Below are 22,023 nucleotides of genomic sequence, written 5' to 3'. Positions count from 1 at the left end.
ACTCTGGCACCTTAGGCCTATTGAAATCTCCCCCAAATAATCTTTACCTCATTGTTCCTTCAAATAAAGCAGTTACTATTTTTTTCAACATGCTATAACTTTTTACCTGTGAAAAGCAACACAGGGAAAACAAATGTTATGATCTTACAGTTTCCTTTTGCATCATTTTACTCAAGTTTGGGGAACCCAGTTACACTAACTGTGGAGGTGGAGTAGGACCAGAGCAGCCCTGTGGAGGTGGGGTTGGATTGCTTTGGGCCCCTTGCTGATGATGCTGTGTGTGCAGGGAGCTTTCAGTATCAGCTGAGGCCTGTTTATAGGCAGAACATGCCAGGCTCCTTAGAAAGTCTGTCTTCTCTTCTGAAGTGAAAAAATCAGACTTCGGTTTGCCTGCTTCTGGTTGCTTGAATCTCAGCATCTCTTACGTGATAAACACTGAAAGAAATTGCAACACTTCAGGAAAAAGAAAAGCTGTAAAGCTTTGTGGTCAAACTGCAAACGATGTTGCAGGCTTTTTGTCTCTCTATTTTGGTAAAAACCATCCTCAGAAAAATCTTTCAGTGCTTCCAGATTGCCCTCCTGCACTGGGTGGAAGGCCTTACAGCTTGACTTTAAGCACGCAGACTTGGTGCAAATGGAAGTCATCTTGTACACAGGGCTCCTACTCATCTCAGTCAAAACCCAGGAGACAGAGATTAACCCCAGACCATTTGTCATCCTTTATAAAGATACAGCAGAGCCCTGCTAGCCAGCCAGAGGCTTGATACCTTCAGGCAGTGGGGAATAAGACAGAACAGGTATTTTTCATGTCAGGCCTCAATTCCTACAAGACTCGCTGTCTCATCTTCCTTGGCATGGTACTCTGACCAGGAGAAAGCAGTTCACAACTGATGAACACACCAAGTTTTTGCACCAAATCTTTCTGGATGCCAGGTGTTATCTGGTTTGCATTGAGCAGGACAGACAGATTTTGCCAGGGAGGCCCAGGGTGGCAGCTGTGCAGCCTCAGGACCAAATGTCACAGGTGGCAGTCATCTGTTGAGCACTGAAGAGCCACTTCCGTGTGATGGAGCACGACCCTACAGGGCACACGTTCCTCAGCACTGCAGGAGCAGAGGGGTGGCAAATACCTACTTTCCCCTGTTCAGGCTTTGAGGAGTCCTCAAAAACAGGGCAGTGCAGTGGTAGGGTAAATATAGCAGTCCCTGACTCCTTCAGCCCTGTGTCTGGCTCCCGTGTGTGAAGTCTCAGGTGCAGAGCTGGATTGGCTCTTCTGCATGCTTCAGGAGAGATGGGGCAGGGTTGATCTCAGGCAGCTCTGCTTGCTCTGGGCGGCACGTTTGAGATCTGACAGTCTGTTGCACCAGAGCACTTACTAATCCACCTCATTTAAAAAATGATGGCACTGCACATGGTGGCAGGTTTATCTTATTACAATTTTCCTTTTGAATATAGCAAGGATTGACATTATGAAAGCAGAGTTAGTCTGTCTTCTCTTCCAAGTGAAGATAAATGGCATCATAAAAATCAGACATCATGTATCATATATGATATAAATAATACCTGGTATTGAGGTAATAACTTAATTTTAAAGACATACATACACACAAATCCATATATCTACATCTCCCTCTTCTGTCATATTTGATCATCTTACTAATTAAAAGGAGCCTGCTACCCTATTTTTAGCCATGCAGTCTCAGCCTAACTGTTTAAACCACTGTAGTTTCCCATCTGCTTTAGAAATGATTTAATAATCAGATAGACAGAAGCTTAGTTCTCATAAGCTGAGATGATCCTTCAGGGCCAAGAGTAGAAGGAAAATATATTTTAATGAGTACATTTAGGGAAACCACTGGTGTTCTTGTCTTGCAGAAGAAGCCACCAAGTCTCTGCCTAACTTGTGCTGGTGGTCATTTACATTTAATGAGTGGGAAAACAGGAGGGTTTATTATTATTTTCCTTTGTTGCACCTTGCAGCATCTTGAGTTTTCACTCTAAAGCAGCAGTTGTTACTCCAGCAATAACAGGGATTAAACCAATTGATACCAGCCTCAGCAGGTACCTTCAAAAGATAAACCTGGGCCATGATATTCAGACTTGATTTCAAACTTTCCTAAAACTGCAATATTGCAAGGAAGGAGTTTCCTCCGTAAGTAAACTGGTGTTAAAGTTTCCAGCGCAGTGTCAAAGCACTGACCCAGTACTGAGCAGATTTCTGCATTTTATTCTCAGTTTACATTTGATTATGAACAAAAGGCACCCACACAGCTGCTGAGAGCACCAGAGTTCTCAATCTGCGTGCTTTAATGGAAAAGAGAGTTAACAGATCAGGCATACAGTGTTTATTTGGAATTTTTGTAACGTCTGATATAAAAGCTCCTGTGTGTCTCTTCCACTGATGGGGTATAAAAGAAGAGTGGTTCAGCCTGGCAGAGGGGAGGTGTTTGCTGGCAGAGCCCCCCATGAACCTCAGCCCGAGCAGTAGCAGGACCTGGCAGCTCCCAGGTGAAAGCAGCAGCTGCCATGGGGCACCAAAAAGGCAAACAGTGAACTTTTGGCTACAGAATGGAGTCTGTAGGGCACCCTTACCTGTTTTCTTTGCCCTGCCTCCTTCCACAAGCAATAGTAGGCCAGTGCAGCGTATGCTGCGGTGTGATTTGTAGAGGTGTGTCATAGCTGCTTGCAGCCTATGCTTGCATAGCTGCCTGTATTTTATCTTCCGTTGTTACAGTTCATAAGTGCAATAGTTAATAGGAAAAGGAGCCCTTCTGGTACATCCTAGAGGAAATGTGTGTATGTAGTGAGACTAAGAGAGTCGGGAAATTTATTTTAAAGTCAGCACAATAGAAGATACCAGATAGAGAAAAGTGATGTGCTGTGAAATGTACCAAGGAATCGGGTATGAAGAAGCAGGGAGCTTTTCCAGGTGGTAAATTCAGCTCACTGCAGCAAGAGAATAAGGTGAAGGAAGAGGTGGTCTGTGTTTCGGCTGTGTGGGGAGTAGACTATAGGTTAAGAATACAAGAATAGAAGTTCTCTAATGAGCTTTCATTTAAAGAATCTTAGACATTATGGATGGAGCATTTTGTGCAGGACAGCAAGTCAATGAAGACCGAAGATTGTCTCTGTTCCCAGGCATAGGTGAATAACTGAATCGACAGAGAGGCTCAGCTTCATTAACCATATGAGACAGAACTGCAGTCGGCAGCAGGCAGCGGCTGGTCAGCAGGAGCTGCTGTAAGTCCTTGTGCCTGCAGCAGCTGGGCAGTTTTGTATTCTCCTCCAGGAGCCTTGTGGGCAGAGTCCCACACATAACATCCCTGATGACTGTGAAGCCAGTATCCCACCATGGTTTCTCATGCATGGAGGAGTTTTCCAGGTACAAGAATATGACTGGAGATTCCTGTATTTGATCTCTGTTTGGTATATTTGATATTTCTGCCTGGCGTCTGAAGTGCCCTCCTCTTAGCAGTGATGCAAACTGGCATTTTCACAGTAGCATTTCCTCTGCTTTAGTTTTCTGGTATCTTTTGGCTATTTCATGCTGAACTATCCTTGGTTCAGGCCTGTAAGAGCATCATGATTCAGCATAGTGAACCCACAGTACTCTGCAAACCTGAAGTCCTATGCTTAGCTTCAGGTCCATGTTTATCTGTGCCCTTGTGTTACGCAGCTATGATAGCCTCAGTGTCTATCCTGCCTGCATGGTTGTCCCTTCCTCGATGCTCTCAGCAGTATTTTCCAGCTCCGTCTTGTTACCTTTGTTTCTCCCTGATGCCAATTTCCCACATTCCCAATTTTTGTCTTCATCCCTTGGCTACTGCTACTGCCTTCTGCTGTCTTGGTTTTTATGTCTTCTCCTTTTGTCTGCTGTTGGATCAGAGTCCAAGTCACACTCTGGCTGTCCTGGTCCCTATTCTTAATTCATGAGCATGGTGTCATACATGTAAAATGTCTTGATAGGATCTTACCTTTCTCATGTGAACTGTGTGATATTTTGCACAGCTGTATGTCACTGTGATGTATTACAAAAACTAACCATGAACATAGTGGAGAAGGCATAAGGCTGGAGGAGGAGCTGCTGCCTGATATCATCAGGACTCTCTTTTTAACTGGGTCCTTGATAATCTCTTAGAACTGTGACATACTTACCAGCTTTTCCACTTTCTCACTTCTGCAGCTCTACCTAATTGCATAAAGAGAGAACAGCATTTGAGGGCACGGAACATATTTATGACCTGCAATGTAATAAAGCCAAAAGTTTAAGTAGAGAATAAAGTCAGATAAACTGTGGATAGTAGAAGAAGCTGATACCCTGAGATGCTGATGAAATGGGTGTCAGGAACAGACAGCTAGAAGGGAAGGATGTAGGAATGGATGCCAAAGTTTCTTAGATTTGGCACCAAGAAAAGCCATCTGGAAAACGGTTATTTTTATCTTTGGATGATACTTTGCTCTAAAAGAAAATTTGCTTGCTCCAGTGCTCCAGTCATTAACTAATACTGGCTTTTACTGGGAAAAGGTAGTTGTGTTACATAGCAGTGGAGAGCACCAGCATGTACCTGAGGCACGAGGGGATCCAGTCTGCATTCACAACCTGCTGTCTGTTGTGTGCAGCGACTAGCCAGTACCCAAGCCTGCGGAGGGCCGTGGGCGTGGGTGTACAGAGCACGCAAGGACTTGTTGCTGCATGCCGGAATGCATCACGTCTCTTCCTGGTGTCGGCGCAGTGCCCTGCCTGTACGATGCATGTGCTGTGTGGGGTTATGCTGCACGCTCTTGGATCAGGAAACGGTGGGTTGCATGTACTGCATGCGTGCCGCGCGTCTGTTCTGTGTGCAGGTCTTGAAAAGATAAGTGTTCATCATTTCCCATGGATAAGTTACTCCTCACTTCCCATTCTTAAAACACTGCTATGCAGTGCTGCTGGTGCAGAACGGCAGCTGCCTTAGCCACAGAGGTCACTGTGCTCCTGCTGTGGGTGAGTGATCCCTGTGTGTATGGTCTTTGGGATCCTTCTGGACCAAAGGCACTATGTGGAGTTCAGGATATACTTACTATGCATTTACCGCCTTTTATTCCAGCTGCATGCAAATTCTAAAGGATAAAACTGTACCTTCCCCATGCCAGACAGTTCTAGCTGCCAGCTGCAGATACTGAATCACGGCCTTAGCAAGGGTTTTGGGGGGAGAAAGGGCTTAGACCCCGCTGTGATTTCAGCCAAGCTTGTTCTGATATCCCAGAGGGGTTTGATACTTCAGCGGTATTTCTATTTTCCTCTGACCATGCAAGTTATGTAGACATCTGGTTCCCAGTCCGACTGAAGGGAGTTACATAAACTGAGTCCCTTGCACACAAGGAGAAAAACAGAATCGCGCCCTGCCCGAGAGCTGGACCAGCAACGTGCAGGGAGGGTATTTTTTGAGGTGGCTTGAAAAAAAACACCCTACTACACCATTGTATCCCAGCTGCAGTGATTTAGCAGCTGAATACTAGGAACAGGTAAAAGGAATTTCTGCTTGGTAGAAAATTTTGCCATTTTGCAGGGCTTTTTTGAAGAACAGATATTCAAAAAAATTTAGAAACACCAACACGTGGTGTGCGAGACCAAGTGTGCTGCTGGGGGTTGGTGGCTGTGGGGTGGAAGGGCTGTAATGCAGCCAGCTCCACAGCCACCCATTACTGCATAGCAGTAAGGAGTTTGCCCCAGCAAAGCCTGGGCAGCTGACTCCGAAGTTTGGGTACTCAGATGTCCCCAGCACGGGGTCTGTTCTGGGCTGGTAATAGGGAAAGGAGGAGGCCACAGAAGGGATGTGTTGACATCTAGAAGGGCCCTGCAAGATAACTAGGGATGGCGCACATCACAGGGCTGGTTCTCAAGCACCACTAAGCTGCCCTTGCTAGGGCAGCTCTCTGCTGAGACATGGTCTGGGCTATCTGCCCGATGGAGCACTGTGGTGAGGACTCGGCCCTTGTGGTCTCTTAGGGCCATCCCACCATGGGATAAGTTGAAGCAGTCCGAAGGCTGCTTGAACTAATGCCAAAATGGGCTCTAACACATACTTGGACACAAGGGGCCCAAACTGCCCCTACAGCAGAAGAGGATCTTCCTCCCGGTGCTGTGGGAAGGTGGAGGAGCGCTCCAGCACTCATGACACTGCTCTAGGAGGGGTGAGTACTGGGCTCGCGTACATCCCTGCTTTGTTTCCTGTGCAGTGGTGCACCAGTGTTTCTGAAAGCAAAGTGTGATGCCTTGCGCAGGAAGCATGGGAAATTCCCAATAAAACGGGTGTGGATAACACCAGTTTTAATCAGACTAAAAAAGCACTGATCTGCTCCCATCATGATATAAGGTGAAAAAGCAAAAAGGGGTCTCAGATGTAGAAACCTAACCCGGGGTTGTTCAGCAGCAGTGGAGGGCAGCTCAAGCACCTTGCTAGCCAAGGCTCGCAAGAGCAGCAGGGCTCACGCTGCGGAATTTTGGGGGTAACTGGTGAGACCGTGCTGGTGGGAACGGGGCAGCATCCTGCACGCAGGGAGCAGTTGCTGTTGTGCTTGCCCTCCACAGCCACTTTGCAGCTCCTTGTTCTCAGTCTTGTGTTGGCATGGCATTGGTGGTGGTGTGCACCAGGTTTTGTTGTGTGCTAATTTACGTGATATGTGTTCATAGCTTGTGTGTCTTTATTTTGTGTTGAACTAAGTTATTTTCCTTTATTGTTTATGTTTTTAACTCTCATATTTAACTTTGTTAATTTATGTTACTTATTTTATGTTTGCCATGTATCTTTTCATGAAAAAAAAAATCTAATAAATTTTTTTTTTAAATGACACAAAAATAAAATTTCCTCAAGATCTGCAGTGTACTCTAACATTGAAAAAACAAAAAGTGCTGGCAGGGCTAGGGCCCTGGAAATCTTTCTTCAGGAGAGAAGTTTGGTGGCAAGACATTGCCTGCCCACTACCGTATTTCTTGCAGTACATTAGCTAAAAGGTACAATATCTGAACAGTCTGTCCCTATGCGAAGAAAACAAACAAAACAAAACAAAAAAATGAAGCTGATGGAAGTAAGATTTGCTCACCTCCAGTGGAGACACAGACCAGCCCCTGGTCTGTGAGTCCTCTGCTGGGCTGTTACAGAGGTACGGGGATAGAGCAGATGCTTCTGGCTGGGCAATGGGCTGGGAAAGGGACAGCAGCAAGGGCAGAAGTGGGTGGCAAGCAAGCAGTGGAGTCCTAGCAAGCCCTAAGTTGGTGGGTGGGGAGCATGGGGGGAAAAGCACGACAGCGCTTTGGTCTGTGTTGATGTGGCCAAGAGGGGAGCCTGTGCTGGAGCACCAGAAGCATCCCACGTGCTTCCTCTCCAAGCAGCTGCAGCCACAGCTCCCTGCGGGACAAGCACTGCTGGGGGCTCAGGTAAGTGCATGGTGTGCATGGGAGTGCCGACCAGTGCATGCTGGTGGTGCTGAATGGCTGCATGTTGGACACGTGAGTTGCACTCTGGGCCCTTGTGTGAAACCACAGGTACGGGACAAAACTAAACTTTCTATTTAAAATTATTTAAAAAAAATAAATAAAAAGATATATCACAGTCTTTGCCTTCTCTCCCAGCTGTGCAAAGTGCTGGCATTGGCAGAGAAAAGCAAAGAACAAGATAGAAACTGGTGGCTCTTACAGGAGGTTTGAAAGGAGTACTGCCTCCTTTTTGTGTCAAATCCCAGACTTTTGTTTCCTCTTATTTGGCTTCTTGCTCATATTAAATCGCTGAATTCTGTTTCGTTCAAATAATTGTTAATAGCGTTTTACATTTTAGTTTAGTAGCTGCTCATCAAAGGCTCAGCAATCGAAGGTGCTGTGCACAACCTGCAACCTGCAGGTTACCCTTCACAACCCTGCTGGTCCCCAGGTGCAGGGACCTGGTCCCCAGCCTGACACATAGCTGAGCAGCAGGATGGGCTACATAACTTGGAGGCCACATTCTAGGGGGAAATTTCAGATTTATTAAAAATTCCTTGACATTTTCCTTAGGCTACTCCAAATTCAGGTTTTACACTGCCTCTAAAACTGAGGCTCCTGTGCTTCCAGTGGTCAGGGGTGAAAAATTCATTGAGCTGCATAAAGAGAACCAAAGGTTCTCCAAGACGTGGTGAACCTGTGTGTGACCCCTGCCAGAAAGCTGTGTGACAGTGGAAAAGATGAGAAAAGAAAGTGTTCCTGAATCCAACAGGACACACAGCACATGCCCTACAACATATGCCCTTCTGTGTGTGCTATGCTGTTTGAGTGACAACAGCCTGGATTTTTAATTGTTGTAACCCTAATTACTAGTGACAAGTATTTTGCAACTGGAGGACTGGGGATTTCCTCATAAGCTTAGACCCTCTGTGAAAAGTTTTCTCTTTACATCCACTCTAATTCTGCCTTAGGTTACTCAGTGTATGCTTATGGCAGAGTACAAGAAGTGCTGTAGTGTGCCGAGCTTAAAATCCTGTGCTTACCAAATCCCCTGCCAGCACAGCTTATACACAATTTCTTGTGGAAATAAGGCAGGAGTTGTTGACATTTTCATTCAGTGGAAAGGAGAGGTAGAAATGTGGGGGCGGCAGCTGGCTTCCTGCTAAACAAAGACACGTGGAAGGAAAAAATCATTTATCCTGGTCGAACCTTTTTAAAGAAAAGGTGAGGTCTTTGGGCCAAACTTTCACATCATAATAATCCAAAACTTCCTCTCTCCGTCAATGATCTCACCAAAGGAATCCCAACCGAATGTCGGATCAGACCCAAAATGACTTCTGAAATATTTTGGCACATATTGCACCCAGCTATGAACTGATGTGACCGCCTCCAGCTTCCCGGAGCAGCCTTCTGCCTGCCTGACCTGGGCATTTGAGCTGCACAAGCCTCGGGCAGGACCGGAGCTGCAGGTACACCCTCCGGCCACAAAATGCAGGCGTGTCTCACCATTGTCATCCGAGGGGACACAGGCCAGCTTTGCCTGTGCAGGTGCACTTCTTTCCAGACATCCAAAAGCTTGCCACAGGAGAGGGGTTTGTTTTTACATCTGTAATACCGTGGGCTAGCCCCTCAGCTGGTGTAAATCAGCAGCAGTTCTACGAAGACTACCAAGTTACATTGACTGACCTCAGCACGTGGATCCCATCAGCATCTTCACCTGAGACACATTTTACTCCCTTGCTGTTCATTTTAATAACAGGAAACAGATACCAGCTCTCCTAATGAAGGGCAGTTTTTTCCTGTTCCTCTTTATTTTTATGTATTTTTTAATGTTTTTGTTTGTTTCTTTCTTTCTTTTTTATACTGAGGATGTCTTTGAGGAGAGACTCCCAAACCAAATGCCTGCATCCCAGCAACCTCCAGCCTGCAGGTGCTCACAACCCCACCCGTGAACGTGCCTGTGGCTGGGGGCCTCTGTGGTACCAAAGCTGAACCTCACACCTACTTATACCCCTTATATACTTATGGCTCCTACTCGTAGCCACAAATTTCACATCAACCCACATGTGCTGATCCCCTCGCCACCTGTCCTACCGGGGAGGTGGTGCTGCAGGACATGTGCTGCAGAGCTGGGCCTTGGATCTGCAGTGTGGCTGCAGGTGGAGCCCGTGGAGGGAAACATTTGCCACAGAAAACCCATGAGCAGGAGCTGGCCTGTCCCCAGACCGCCCACCTCGGGGAAGATAACAGGAGAAACCTGCCTGCCATTATCTGCAGCTGTGGCCGCAGCTCCCAAGCCCCATAGAAGGCTTGGCCACCTCCTGGGGTTGCACCAGGCCGAGCTTCCCAGGGGCACATTCAAAAATAAGAATAACCAGGAATTTGATTTATAGTGAAAGAAAGCAGACTTGCCTTAAATGGCGGCGGTGCTGTGTGGGCAGCTGGGCCCGGGAGGGAGCCGGCCCTCGGCCTAGCAGTGCTGGGCAGGCAGGAGGGCGGTGGCAGTGGCACTCCTGTCCCGGGTGGGATGGCCGTGTGACAGCAGTGTTTTTCACAGCAGAAAGCTGTCTGATCAGGCTGCGTGTGTTTGTGCAGCCAAGCAAATTGCTTGGTAAAGGGCACACATCTGAGCAGCAACTTCAGGCTTCTGCAGGGAGCAGCCGCATCCTCCCGCTGTAGCCCTGAATTAAAGGGGCAGGAGCAGGAGGGGTCCTTTTTTCTTAGAGTGCTAACGTCTTAAATAAGGATTATTTCAGATTACTTGCTAAATTTTACATTTCAAATTTTCCTACATTTTGCACATGCTCCTTTTCACTGCATAATGTCTTGCTCTTTACATGGATCTTTCTTTCAAACAGCAATTAGCAAGACTCTCTGAAAGGAAATCTTGGCTACGCAGAGTAACATGCAAGTTGTTTTAGATCTGCTGGGTATTCCACAACTCTCTGGTACTCCCTGGATGTCTATTTGAACCAGGAATTTTTATTTTCTGAGAAAAACAGCATTTTTCAAGAGGAAAGCTGTGTAGCACCTGGTGCAGTACATGGAACATCTTTACATTGCCAGAGCTGCCGTTGCAGAGCCATCAGTGTCCCCTGCACTCCCTTCCTACTGCGTGTGAATGGAGGAGACCTGCTGTGGGGCCTCCTTGCAGGGTCTGTGTGGCCTCAGCCAGTGCAGGAATTGAGGCACGCAGGTGACCTTCTCCTTGCGTGGCCCTTGGTCTCTCACCCCAACCAGCCAGGGGAAAGCGCCTAGAGATGCCATGTGCCTGCGTGGTGGCTCGGAGGAGAGCGTGGGGAAGGCAGGGAGGGTGGACAGGGTGGACCAGCAGTGACTGAGGACAGATAGCACATCACTAGCCGCACCCCACCTTGCCAAATCAAAGGGCAAAAATGCAGTACCCAAAATGCCCCCACTTGCAGCCAGACCATCTCACAGCCCCCATCCTGTGGTGGCAGCTTCACTTACACTCCAGGTCTCTTCTGACTGTCTGTCTGTCCCTTCCTGCAGGGAAAGTCTCTGGCGAGCAAGCGCCTGACGGGCCTGATGCAGTCCTCCTGACAGCTGCCGACAGCCGCCCTGCCAGAGCCGCAGCGTTTCGGGGAGAGCAGGGTGCTGCGGGGGAGAGCGCGAGCAGGAGCAGGGAGCAACTCGCCGGGGGAGAGCCCGCTCGTCACCGTTTACATCGGCACTTTCTTACCTGTACAGCCTTGCAAGGACACTGAGCTCGGCATGGGTACTTGGGGGCCTTCTTGGTTCTGGGGGAGCACACACCGCTGCACACAGGAGGCAACAAGACAAGCGCACAGTGTCTTATTATATAAGGAAACAGACCCAGCTGCAGCTTGGAGGAAGAAGAGCTGAGAGAGATCGCTGTTTTTCCTTCACCTCTTCTCTCCCTGGCACAGACATGGCTGTAATACGTGCCACCGCAATCCCATTTGCTCCCTTTCTTGTGGCCATCTGGATCCAGTAAAATATCTGCTGGAAGCTCCTTCTCCTTTCCACGAAGTATCAGATGCATTTCTCCTGCAGATTCATTGACTTAAGCTTTGTTTTTTCTTTTCTATGTCTCTCCTCCTTTAAAATAACAAGAAAGAAAGGCACTACTCAAGTTCGTCACTTGCTGTCCTTCCAATGGCATGTAGCATGTCCAAAGACGATGGCCAGATCCTCAGCTGAAGGCAGGAGAGCATGAGTGGCTTTCACCACCTGAGGATCTGCCCTACTGCGTCAGACTGATTTTGGTGCAAATCCTCTGACATCGGCAGGATAGCTCTGCATGTACATTTAGTGCAAGTGTGATCAGACTCTGCCTGATGTTCAGAGTCATGTTTTAGATGTATAATGCTCTTATGCACAAACACACAAACACACACATGCGGTATTTAAAAGTGAGTTGTTTTATATTGTATTTGGTTTTCTATTTATTTAAGGTTTTGCATACTTATTCAATGATGGATGTTCAAGTTTTACTGCAAGTACATAGAGTTGAACCACTTAGAGGAAAATCCAGCTCTAATTAGAACCAAAATCTGTTCATGCTTATACAGGGAAAGGTAACTCTGCTGTGGGCAGGTGTAATCGAGAGCGAAATTCAGTCCACAGCAAGGAGAGAACTGATGGAGACGGGCTTGGCAGAAGCAGCTTGTGACTGGGCAGGCGCTGGGTGCCAGCTAACCCTCCTGAGCAGCAGCAGCACCCCCAGCCGAGCTGCCACCCTCAGGTAACTGACCCAGCTGAGCAGCACCGCTGTAAGAGCAAACTCACACCGCTCGAGGAAATGAGCTCCCATCTGAGGTAGAGCCCATGAATACAACTGCAAGAGGTGACCCAATAGCTTGTGTCAAAACATTGGGATTTTGGAGGTCAGGATAAGCACAGAACTGAAGTGACTTGTTTAATGCTAAAATCCACATTATACTAGCTGCAGATATGGAAAATGGACTGCATTCATATACAGTATATTGCCTATATACAAAATTTTCAAGACTCAGTTGACTTAGTGCCACAAAACCTCCTATATTTTACAAGCCGTTCAGATCTGAAGTGTATGTGAAAATAGACACTTGGTCTTCTTCACTCATGCCAAGCCAAGCTGGCTTTTTGTGCAGGTGGTAGAAATTGCTATATGGCTACAAGTCTGCATTCCTATCTAGGCAAAATTATCTATCTCGCTAAGTAGACAGCTGGCTACCAACAATATCCACTTCTGAGGCAAGTATTATCCTAACATTCAAGGCCTATGTATGCACAAAATCAGGCCAGCATAGTTTCTGTCAGTAAAAGGACTTTCCCTCTTTACCCATGAAATTTCTCATTTTGATACCTCAATTATTTTTCCCAGACAGCTCCTGTTAACAATTTTACCTAAGGTCCATAGGACTCTCTACACCTGCATGACTATAAAGTAGAGTACTGAGTATGATATTTGTTTCTTACACTCCCTAATTCCCATAATCAGCCTGTTCTCTGATGTCTTCAGGCCTAATTCATCGGCAAACAAGCGAGCTTCAGGACTGCAGAACCATCGTGGATGTGCCTGTACATTCAGGTGGTGTCCTGCCTCTGAAGGGGACATTTGGTCCCCTCCAAATGGTCACTCAGCTGTCCTGACAGGACCTGTTTGTTCTCTGTTGACCACCCAGCCACAGGTTCCCCTCTGGCAATAGCAGGGCTTTGTGCAACAGGCCCTGTTGTCAATCCAAGCACATTCATGCATGCCCCCTTTTGTCATCCCGAAGAACAGTCAAAGGCTGGCTCTTCTCAGAGCCCGCTGATCATAGCGCTATCAGTGCTAAGCCCACCGTTGCCACACATTGCTGGAGGTCTGTAGGCCAACGACTGCTCACATCCCAAGCAACTCTGGGCCAAGGCACTCCCCTAGTTCCTCTCATGGGAGGTCTGTCTTGTGAACCCCCAAGCAGTCCGCAGAGCAATCCTAAGCAGGATGTACACATAAAGCACGAAACTGGTGCACAGCGAGGAGCAGCGCTGGGGAGCAGAGGGTCACCTGCACACAGGCAGGGCTGAGGGCTGCCGGCCCCATTGTGCTGTGCAAGCTGCATATGGCAGCGGGACAGATGGGAGCAGGGTCCCAGCCCATGCAGGGAGCAGCAGCACCAGGCTTTGACCCAGAGACGTGCTGCTGCCCTGCAAGCAAAGTACCCAGCTCCTTTCCCTTCTCCGCTCCTGCAGGACAGTTGTGTCAGCTGCCGCAGTGTTTTGCCCGCAGGGAACAGGCTGTGTTTGAACAGTTGAGAGCATGGAGGGAGCTTCTAGGGCAGAGAGAGCATGCATATGGGCGTACGTCAGGGGGCCTGGCTGCTGAACAGCTTGACATCTAAATGCACACTCGTGTAAGCTAATCTGCTCTGCAATGGCGAGCCGAGCGGACAGAGCTCAATATGCTCTGGAGACAGGAAAGCTTCCCTCCTTGTTTCCTGACCAAATTTCTCTAAAACAAACATCACGAGAGTAGACAAGGCCTCCTCATGGGAGCACATATGAACTGCTCTTCACCTGTCTTTTACTTCACATATGACAATACTAACATATAATGACTTCCACATGAACTGCATCCTTGAATTACTGCTTTTTAATGACATTGCTTATTGCAAGTGATGCTTTTCTTGCACACTCACTAGTACCCCCACTGAGTGCTGCAAGCAGTAACCTGCTGCTTTATAAGCATCCCATGTCTTCCAACTACCTCATCACCCAGAAGATGAGTTAGGAAATCAGCTTTCCACCTCTATTTGTGTTCTAAATGGCATTGTTTCAAGGAAAGGCAGAACTGGAAAGCTTTTACAATCTTCATGCTGTGAAAGCTAGCCACCAGGCGTCCCATGCTTGCAGGGCTATGGCTGTGAAATATGGCTGAGCACTGCTATTTGGATAATAGAGTATCCAGAGCATTCATAGCTACTGTGGTGGATCAGCACCGGGACGAGCACAAGGAAGGTTCGACAAGTCAGTGCAGCACGAGGCTAAGGCAAATGGATTAATATACTCTCAGTAGAACTCAGTGCTAAGATCCCATAGAGTACTGTAATAAAATGGTAGCAGGGCAGCCATAAAAAGTCACAGTAAGCTGACATAATACCAGGATAAATGTAGCAATAAGGTAACACAGGCCACTGCAGTGAAGTAGCATTTTGATAATGCAGCAATAAGACAACAGGGCGCTGCAGTAAATTAGTTTGGGGAATAAGGCTGTAGTATCAGCGTGTGTGGACAAACTGTGGTACATCTGTACCAGGTACTGCAGCAATAAAGATAACACGAGGTGTTCTAGTAATAAGTTACTACAGTAACAGCAACATGATGCACTGTACAGCTCTATCAGGATGCTTCCATGCTGCAGTCAAATCCTACAAGACATGGTAGAAAGACAATGAAGGCAAAATGTGCCCCGTTTTGGACCACAAATAATGGGTCTGTTTTCTGCAGAGTAACCAAAATCCTGGAACGATCTTGGCAATACTGATCCTATCAGTCCCTGCTTTCAAGGAAGCTGAGGCAAGAAAGTTCCCCCATCCAGTCTATCATTTTGGTCTGAAAATACAAAACCAACTCATTGTCTCTTTAGCCAAATTGTCACAGACGGTGGCGAAGTTCTTCAGTTGGTCCTTAGGTGACACCCCCAGCAATTTCAGTAGGTCCTTTGCCTTGGGAAGGATTTGGCTCTGTCATCTTCTGGCATGGGTGGTGCTTTCAGCCTACGACTCTTTCTGTTTTGGGGCAGGGGAAGGGGAACCCAGGTACAGGACATCCAACTGTACTGGCCTGTTTCCTGAAATGCACAAATAAATTGAGCATCCTGGAAAAGTCAAAGCAATGAAGCCCAAATCTGTTCTGTCTGTCATGCACACACGCGCACGTGAATAATCCTGCTGGAATCAGTGTGAGTCCCGTATGCACCCGTGGGACCTGTTCTCCGTGTGTCTCCAGCTGGGTGACTGAGGCAGGTTTTATTTCTTATCGCCTTTCCTGCTTTTCCCTTTTTTTTTTTTTAAGCATCATCTCTCTGTGAAATGTAATTAGAAAAAATCAGTCTGCCGTAAGACAACATGTAGCACAGTGGGCAAAGAGCAGGTGTGTCCATGTGCTGTCTTTGTATCCTTCAGAAAAGGGTAAAGCGTGCTGGAAAAAAAGCAGCAACCACTGCTATGCTCAATAATAATCAGGCATAAGGTTTGAGCCAAAGCATCTATGTCAAACAGTGAAGCCTGACTGGAGTGTGTGTGCTAGATAACAAGCTGGTCTCCTGGGGAGGGGATGTAAATAGGGCACCACTGCAAATTATGAATAGTGGGAGCAGCTCACAGCTGGCTCTGGCTCCTTCAGCCGGTCCCAACAGATACAGATTTTGTGGCACATCTTTCCAAACCCTCACACAACAGCTTTGCTGTCCCTTGATAGGGCTTCCTCTGTCTAGAGCTGACGGAGCTCAGTTCAGATTTTGAGCGGTGCTCTGATATGCCTTGCCTTGGCTTTTTCCTCCAACTCCTTGGCTTGCTCTTATTGTGGTTTAATGATTAAGTAGGATTATTAAAGTAGAGCTCACAGTAGGGTAAGATAGGCTGGGTTATCATGATTTCATAGCTTAAGCTGTGAGCAATTTTGCAGCTTCTCAGCACTGTTTATAACCTGAGATTGAGAACAAGTGAGGCAGCTGCACAGCAGAACAGCGAGCTGTCGAACAATACACTATCTTCATGCCCATATGTACTTTGAACTTACTGGTGAGGAGAAATGCTTTGTAGTGAGAAAAGTAATCTCACGGCAGGAGAGAGTCAGACCTGATCAACTTTTTCATGTGATAGAGATTTTGCTTTGCCAGCCCCTAACATCTGCAAAGCTCACCACTAAGAGCCAGCAACCTTCTAATCCTGCTGCTAAGCATTTGAAAACAAGCTTTTGAAAAGGCTGCCTCAGACAGCAGTGCTATTACTCACAGACTTTTAACGTGAATTTATGGCTATTGCCACAAATGTCAGCGTGGCTGCCCTCTCTCATTTGCAGTAGGAAGCCGCGAATTCACCCTGCATGGAGGGAGGAAGTTGGTGGGCAGAATCTAGGGAACAACTTGCAGGCTCGGGGCTCAAATGTGTTGCAGGCAAAGGAGTCTAATGCTGTTGGAGATGGTCAGATGTGCCCAAGCCATCCACACAAGATTGACAGCAATGTCATTGGATTTGCCAGTGCATCCTGTCTGGAGGCCCAGAGAGATACCCTGGAACTACTCATGTGACAGAAAATAACTCTCTGTGGGCAATAGCATTGACCCCTGACCATTGCTACCTATCAGAGACATGACACTGAACTTCCATCTCTTGTCTTTGGGGACTTAAACCATGCTGTCCTTTCCCTAAACAGTGGGAGGCAGAGACCTGGCCTGCTCCTTCCACGGCTGCACTAGGAAATCCTTGGCTGGGCTGGGACATCAGGAGTGATCGGTCCCTTTTGGATCCTTGTCAAGATGTCTCACATCCGTCTGCATGCGGGCTGTTCCTGCATGCCGCATAGCTTCACAGCCCCGTGCTGCTGGGGTCTGATTCTTGTCATACTCAGTGTCAGCCTTACGCCACGTGGGTTAAGGCACAGCAGATAAAAAAATTCAAACGATGCTTTACATGGCACATCATTTCCCCTAAAAGCATTTGGGATTCTGAAATGCCCGACTATGAGGTCATTTGGGGCCAAACACGAAGAAACGAGGTACTGTGGGACATTTCTCTACAAGGAAAGATCTCTGAAGGGCCCCTGACCCACGTGCTGTGTGTGACTGAAGGCATCTGGGCCTGGACACTAGGTTCAGGCCACAGGGCCTTGCCCAGCACAGCAGGCTCGCTGGCGCCAGGCCCCCGGGGGCTGTCCCATGGGGTGGTGGGGACGAGGCCTGCTGCAGGACGAGCACGAGGGTGCAGGAAGGTGAGCTCCCAGAGGGCAGACGGGCTCTGTGGGTCCCTGCTACAGGCGAAACAGCCCAGGCTGGGGAGGTGGGAAAACACGTCCCCTTGCATGACCTCCCAGCACAGTGGGGACGTGTCACTGCCACCGAGTATTTTTGGCCTTACGCAGGCATGGCAGCCGCTCAGGATTTAGACTTTGGACACTTCTGGGCAGGGCGGGCAGCCAGCTGGCCGGTGCGGGGCCGCAGCTGCGCCCACGGCGGGGAGCGAGCAGGAGCCTGCGGTGCTGCTGCCACTGTGCTGCTTAGGGCACTGTCGGGCTGTTTAACCCTTCCTGAGCCACCCCCCAGCACCTGTGGTGATTGCTTCAACCCCTGTGGCTCCCAGCTGCCTTTTTGCCTCTCCACTCCTGTTTTCTCTGGCCCTCTCTTAGGCTTGTCTGTGCGGCTCCTAAAGGCGCTGCCAGATTGAGCTTTCCCCACTGGAGCTGGCTGAGCTCTGTACCTGCTCTGCAATTAAAAAAACAGGTGGAGGGTGATGCATACGTGGGCTTGGACTCACCCCTTCTTCATCCCAGTCTCAAAGCCACAGGGCGGCCTGGCCTGTCAGCAGGACAGGCATGTCCTGAGCATGGGTACTGCGAACACCTTGGCAAAGCCTGCTGCCTGCCTCCAGGACTGCCCTTCTGCCACCTCTGGGACATTTCTGTGGCTGCACATTTGTGCAGCCAGCAGCAGTCGATGGCTGATACCAGATGTTACATCCCCCATGCTGGGGCATAGACAGGTTTTGGGCATGTGCTGGCTAATTCAAGCTAACTAGAGCTTTCTGCAGCCTAGGAAAAACTTGCCTTGCCCATACAAAAATGCCCCTCAGCCAGCCCTGCTCATACACAGGCACAGATAACACATGGAGGAAACAAACAAACAAACAAAAAAACTCTTTGTTCAGCATGACAGATCATCTGCTGTGGGCCAGCTGCAAACTGCAGGCCCTTTCCTGTGGCCAAACTCCTGAGCTTCTGCAGGGCTCTTCCCCTGAGCTACCCGGCCTCAAACGCCTGTCCTCCGTGACGACACACCACTGGACACTGAGCCACTCTGCTGTGATGCTGAAGTTCCCTGCTGTGCCTTGCCTCCCACCCTGCAACACAGCACTCACAGCCAACACTGTGCAGAGCTTAGCAGCCCTCTGCAGTCCTTTACTTGAGAGAACAGCCCAGGGGGAGCTTCGTGGAGAGCAGCCCAGCAAACCACAGGCTTCTGAGCATGGACGTGACAGGACGAGCAGCACCAGAGCTACCTGCACCAAATTGAAAATGACATTGGTTATGTGGGCTTTCTCTCTCTCACCCTCGGTGTTATGAATGCAGCAGTAATTTCGCTTCGCTGTAGTAGTGGTGTGGAAGTGACCTTTTGATTCATCTGCCAGCAATTTGAGGTCTCATATGGGTCACAGAAATGATGTGCCCTGGCTGCAGGTGAAGGGAGCCGGACCAGCATCCTCCTGCTGGCTTCCTGCTGCCCAGCTTACCCTTCCCTCCCCGACTTTCTCTTCTAACCAAGCCATCGGTTCCCAGAAAACAGCCGTGTTACTATATTAAGTTGAGCCTGCCCTTGGTGTTTCTTTGTTTCTGGGGAGTCTTAAGCAAATCAAGTGGCAGAGCATATGCAGAGCACCACAGGCTCCATGTCAGATGACAGGACAGTCCAAAAGGGAAGAGAGGGCAAGAGAGAAAGCTCTGTGTTTGCATTCATTTGTGACATGATGGATTTCCCCTTCCTGGAAGCAGCCCTGGCATAAATAAAACCAGTAAAGGCTTTTGTGTAAGAACTCCCTTCACTACCAATAGTCATGGAGTCATAGATAATAAAAGACCTGGCAGCTAATCTTGCATTGCTCTGTGTAATCAGCAGGATTTTCTCTACTGAATATTCACCGAGGTTGCTTTATGTACCGTGCCTCTGAAATCTCCAGGGATGGGACCTCAAAAGATGCCCTCAAGAACACATTTTCCTTACTTGAAAAATTCTTACTACAAGGATAAAACCCAAACCTCTGATCTAAAACATAAAAAGCCATCTCTGAGTGAGTTTAAAAACAGTGAGAGCCATCTGTAGGCCACAAATAGCAAAGGTGTTCAGTACTGTAGATCTTTTTCCCCGAGTAGTTCCCGTAATGTATTTTTTGCACTGTCTTGAGCCTATTTTTCCTCCACCACCATCCACTCCCACCCTGCATCACAACACGGTGCAGATATTTGTGGACTGTCAGGGTAGGTACTTGTGGGCTATTGTCGTTTCAGTCTTTTCCGCACCTCAGATTATAGATCCGAGTAGAGCTCTTTTCATATGCCAGTTTCTCAAAGATTGCTATCAACTTTGCTGCCCTTCTCTTTGTTGAAAAGATCAGTAAAGAAAAACATAACAATGTGGGACACAAGGGCTGTGCTAATCCATACGGCACAGTTACCCCATCATTTCTGCAAGCGAGGTAGCACCCTACCATTGTGCTTGTTCCCCATGGCAAACTGCATCCATGTGTCACACGTTGTGGTGTAACACATTTTGCTAAATCTATGGATTGCCATCTTTGACCACTTTGCCTACCTCCATCCTATACTGCCATCTGTTCTGTGGCTTACCTCCCCCAGTCCACACTCTTCAGTACCTATGGAGGGCTGCCAGGAAAATGGTTCCTCCTTTTCTTGCCAAATTTGGAATTTCAGTTGCAAGTGTACCCTAGCAAGAGTGCCAAGGGAAGGCAGAGTCAATGCCAAACCCATTCCAGCTTTCCTGTTGGGCACATTTTCAATGCTGTCGCATGAGATGAAAAGGAGAGCAGAGTCCTGTCTGAAAGGGGCCGTGTCCAGTACTGCAAGAGGAATCAGCAGTTGTGCCTGGACCAGGAAGAGCAGATTGTCAAAGACCTCCAAACTGTAATATCTGTAGGCTCAGAAAAATAATTCTATGTGACATGCACGACACCCTCAATACACTGTACACTTGTCCTCATGGAAACTAATGTACCTGGCTGCAGTGAGTGAAGGTCTTTCTGAAATAGTCCCAAACAAATGTGCTAAAGCCACGTAAATTACTCCTGGAATTGTTTTTCCACAGGACTGGCTTGCATAATGTACTCAGGGCTTCTTTGTTTGCATGTGATACAGCCATCCTGCAGTCATGTTAGAGAAAGCTTTATACAACACCGTATTGCCATGCTTGGTCAACACATGCATATGCACAAGCAGATATTTCCAAAGTTACTTCTATGGGCAAGTTTCTTGTAAAATAAGGCAAATATGTCAGGCATTTTTTCCTGTAGTACCCCCTGCAGGTGCTCTTATCCAGGTTCTCCACTCAGTGCTATGCTAGCACAACTGCCAGGCATGAGACATTGCTGTCACCTGCTCCTGGTGACCCACCCCAGCTGAGCATTTGGGTGGGAAAGCACTGGAAATGATCCACCTGTTCCCATTGAAGACCCTGGGAGCACCTGGGCAGCAGGGTCTCCACTGACAAGGTGTACTGCAGAGGGAGCAGAACAGCATCACCTCCTTACAGTACCATTGTCCATACCAGGCTTTTTACCACCACAAAATGCCGAAGGCTTGGCAATGCAAGCTGAGCATGGGGTGGTGAGGTTACCACCACTGAAGGCAGCTTCCCCTGCCCCAACCATGTCTGGAGGTCGTGCACAGGGTGTCTCACCTTGCACCTGGGCTGCTGTGAGGTTTTACAGGAGGCTTCAAAGCCTTGTGCAGGCCTGGCAGAGTGGCAAAGTCACTCCAACAGGAAGCATTTCTAGCCGCGCCCCCCCCCCCCCCCCCCCCCCCCCCCCCCCCCACGGGGTAACCTGTGAATGTAGAAGTGAATTAATTGTGACTGGCCATTTTCAACATCACACGCCAAAAAAGTGTCAAGGCCTGTGATACCAGGCAGAAGTAGTGCCCAGTGTTAGAGATGGAAAATTAATTTCTATTAGCCCATAAGCCTGTTGCTCCTGGGCAAAGATGTCTTTGACAAATTCCATCTCTTCTTGTGTTAACAAGTTGCCTGCAAGTAGATTGCAGTATCTCCAAGATTTATTCACTATTTGAGGATACTTGCCAAATATTTACTTGCCAGAGAGTTTATTCCTGGAGGAATTCTTGATCTGCAGCTCATTTGCAAAGCAGTTACTACTGGCATTGGATAGTTGAAATTCAAGGAGCTTTGTTTAGCTTTGCTTGGACATGCAGGTCACCTGGTATGGTGTCTGCCACCCAAAAACATGGATAAAAGTGTTATAGTGGGGTATGTTCAGCCTTCCTCTAAGATTTGTTTTAATTTGACTGTTTCTATAAACATTTCTCTAAGTCAAATTCTAACTAACTCAGAATATTCCTGGAAAGAAAAGAGGTGTGAACACAGCCAAAGCTAAATCATTGGGTTTTTGTTTGCTGAAAAAACCTGTGGTGTCATTCACCATGCCTTAGACACAGGGTGGGTGCTTGCAGTATTTATGGAGCTAAAACTTCCATGGCCGTTGCTGTAGTTTCCTTGTTTGGGCAAAACCAGGAGGCCTGTATTCTAGCTTTGCCACCCAGGTGGTTTTTCATTCAGACAGATAATAATTGTATCTTAAGGCTACTAGAAATAAGCAATC

The 22,023-nt window shown here is 47.9% G+C and overlaps 1 protein-coding gene across 2 annotated transcripts in view; it reads left to right on the top strand.

The window, feature by feature from the left end:
* Window positions 1-21,581, top strand: part of RGS6 (regulator of G protein signaling 6) — a 283,258-nt gene extending 261,677 nt beyond the window's left edge. For both annotated transcript variants that reach the window (XM_040560601.1, XM_040560603.1), the window contains one exon: window positions 10,970-21,581. In XM_040560601.1, coding sequence (XP_040416535.1) covers window positions 10,970-11,020 — 51 coding nt within the window. In that variant the 3' untranslated portion in view covers window positions 11,021-21,581. The remainder of the gene's footprint in view (window positions 1-10,969) is intronic.
* The last annotated feature ends 442 nt before the right edge of the window (window positions 21,582-22,023 follow it).

This window comes from Cygnus olor, chromosome 5, assembly GCF_009769625.2.
Source record: "Cygnus olor isolate bCygOlo1 chromosome 5, bCygOlo1.pri.v2, whole genome shotgun sequence".
Taxonomy (NCBI): Eukaryota; Metazoa; Chordata; class Aves; order Anseriformes; family Anatidae; genus Cygnus; species Cygnus olor.
The sequence above is the reverse complement of the archived record's forward strand: the minus strand, read 5'-3'. Positions and strand labels throughout refer to the sequence as shown.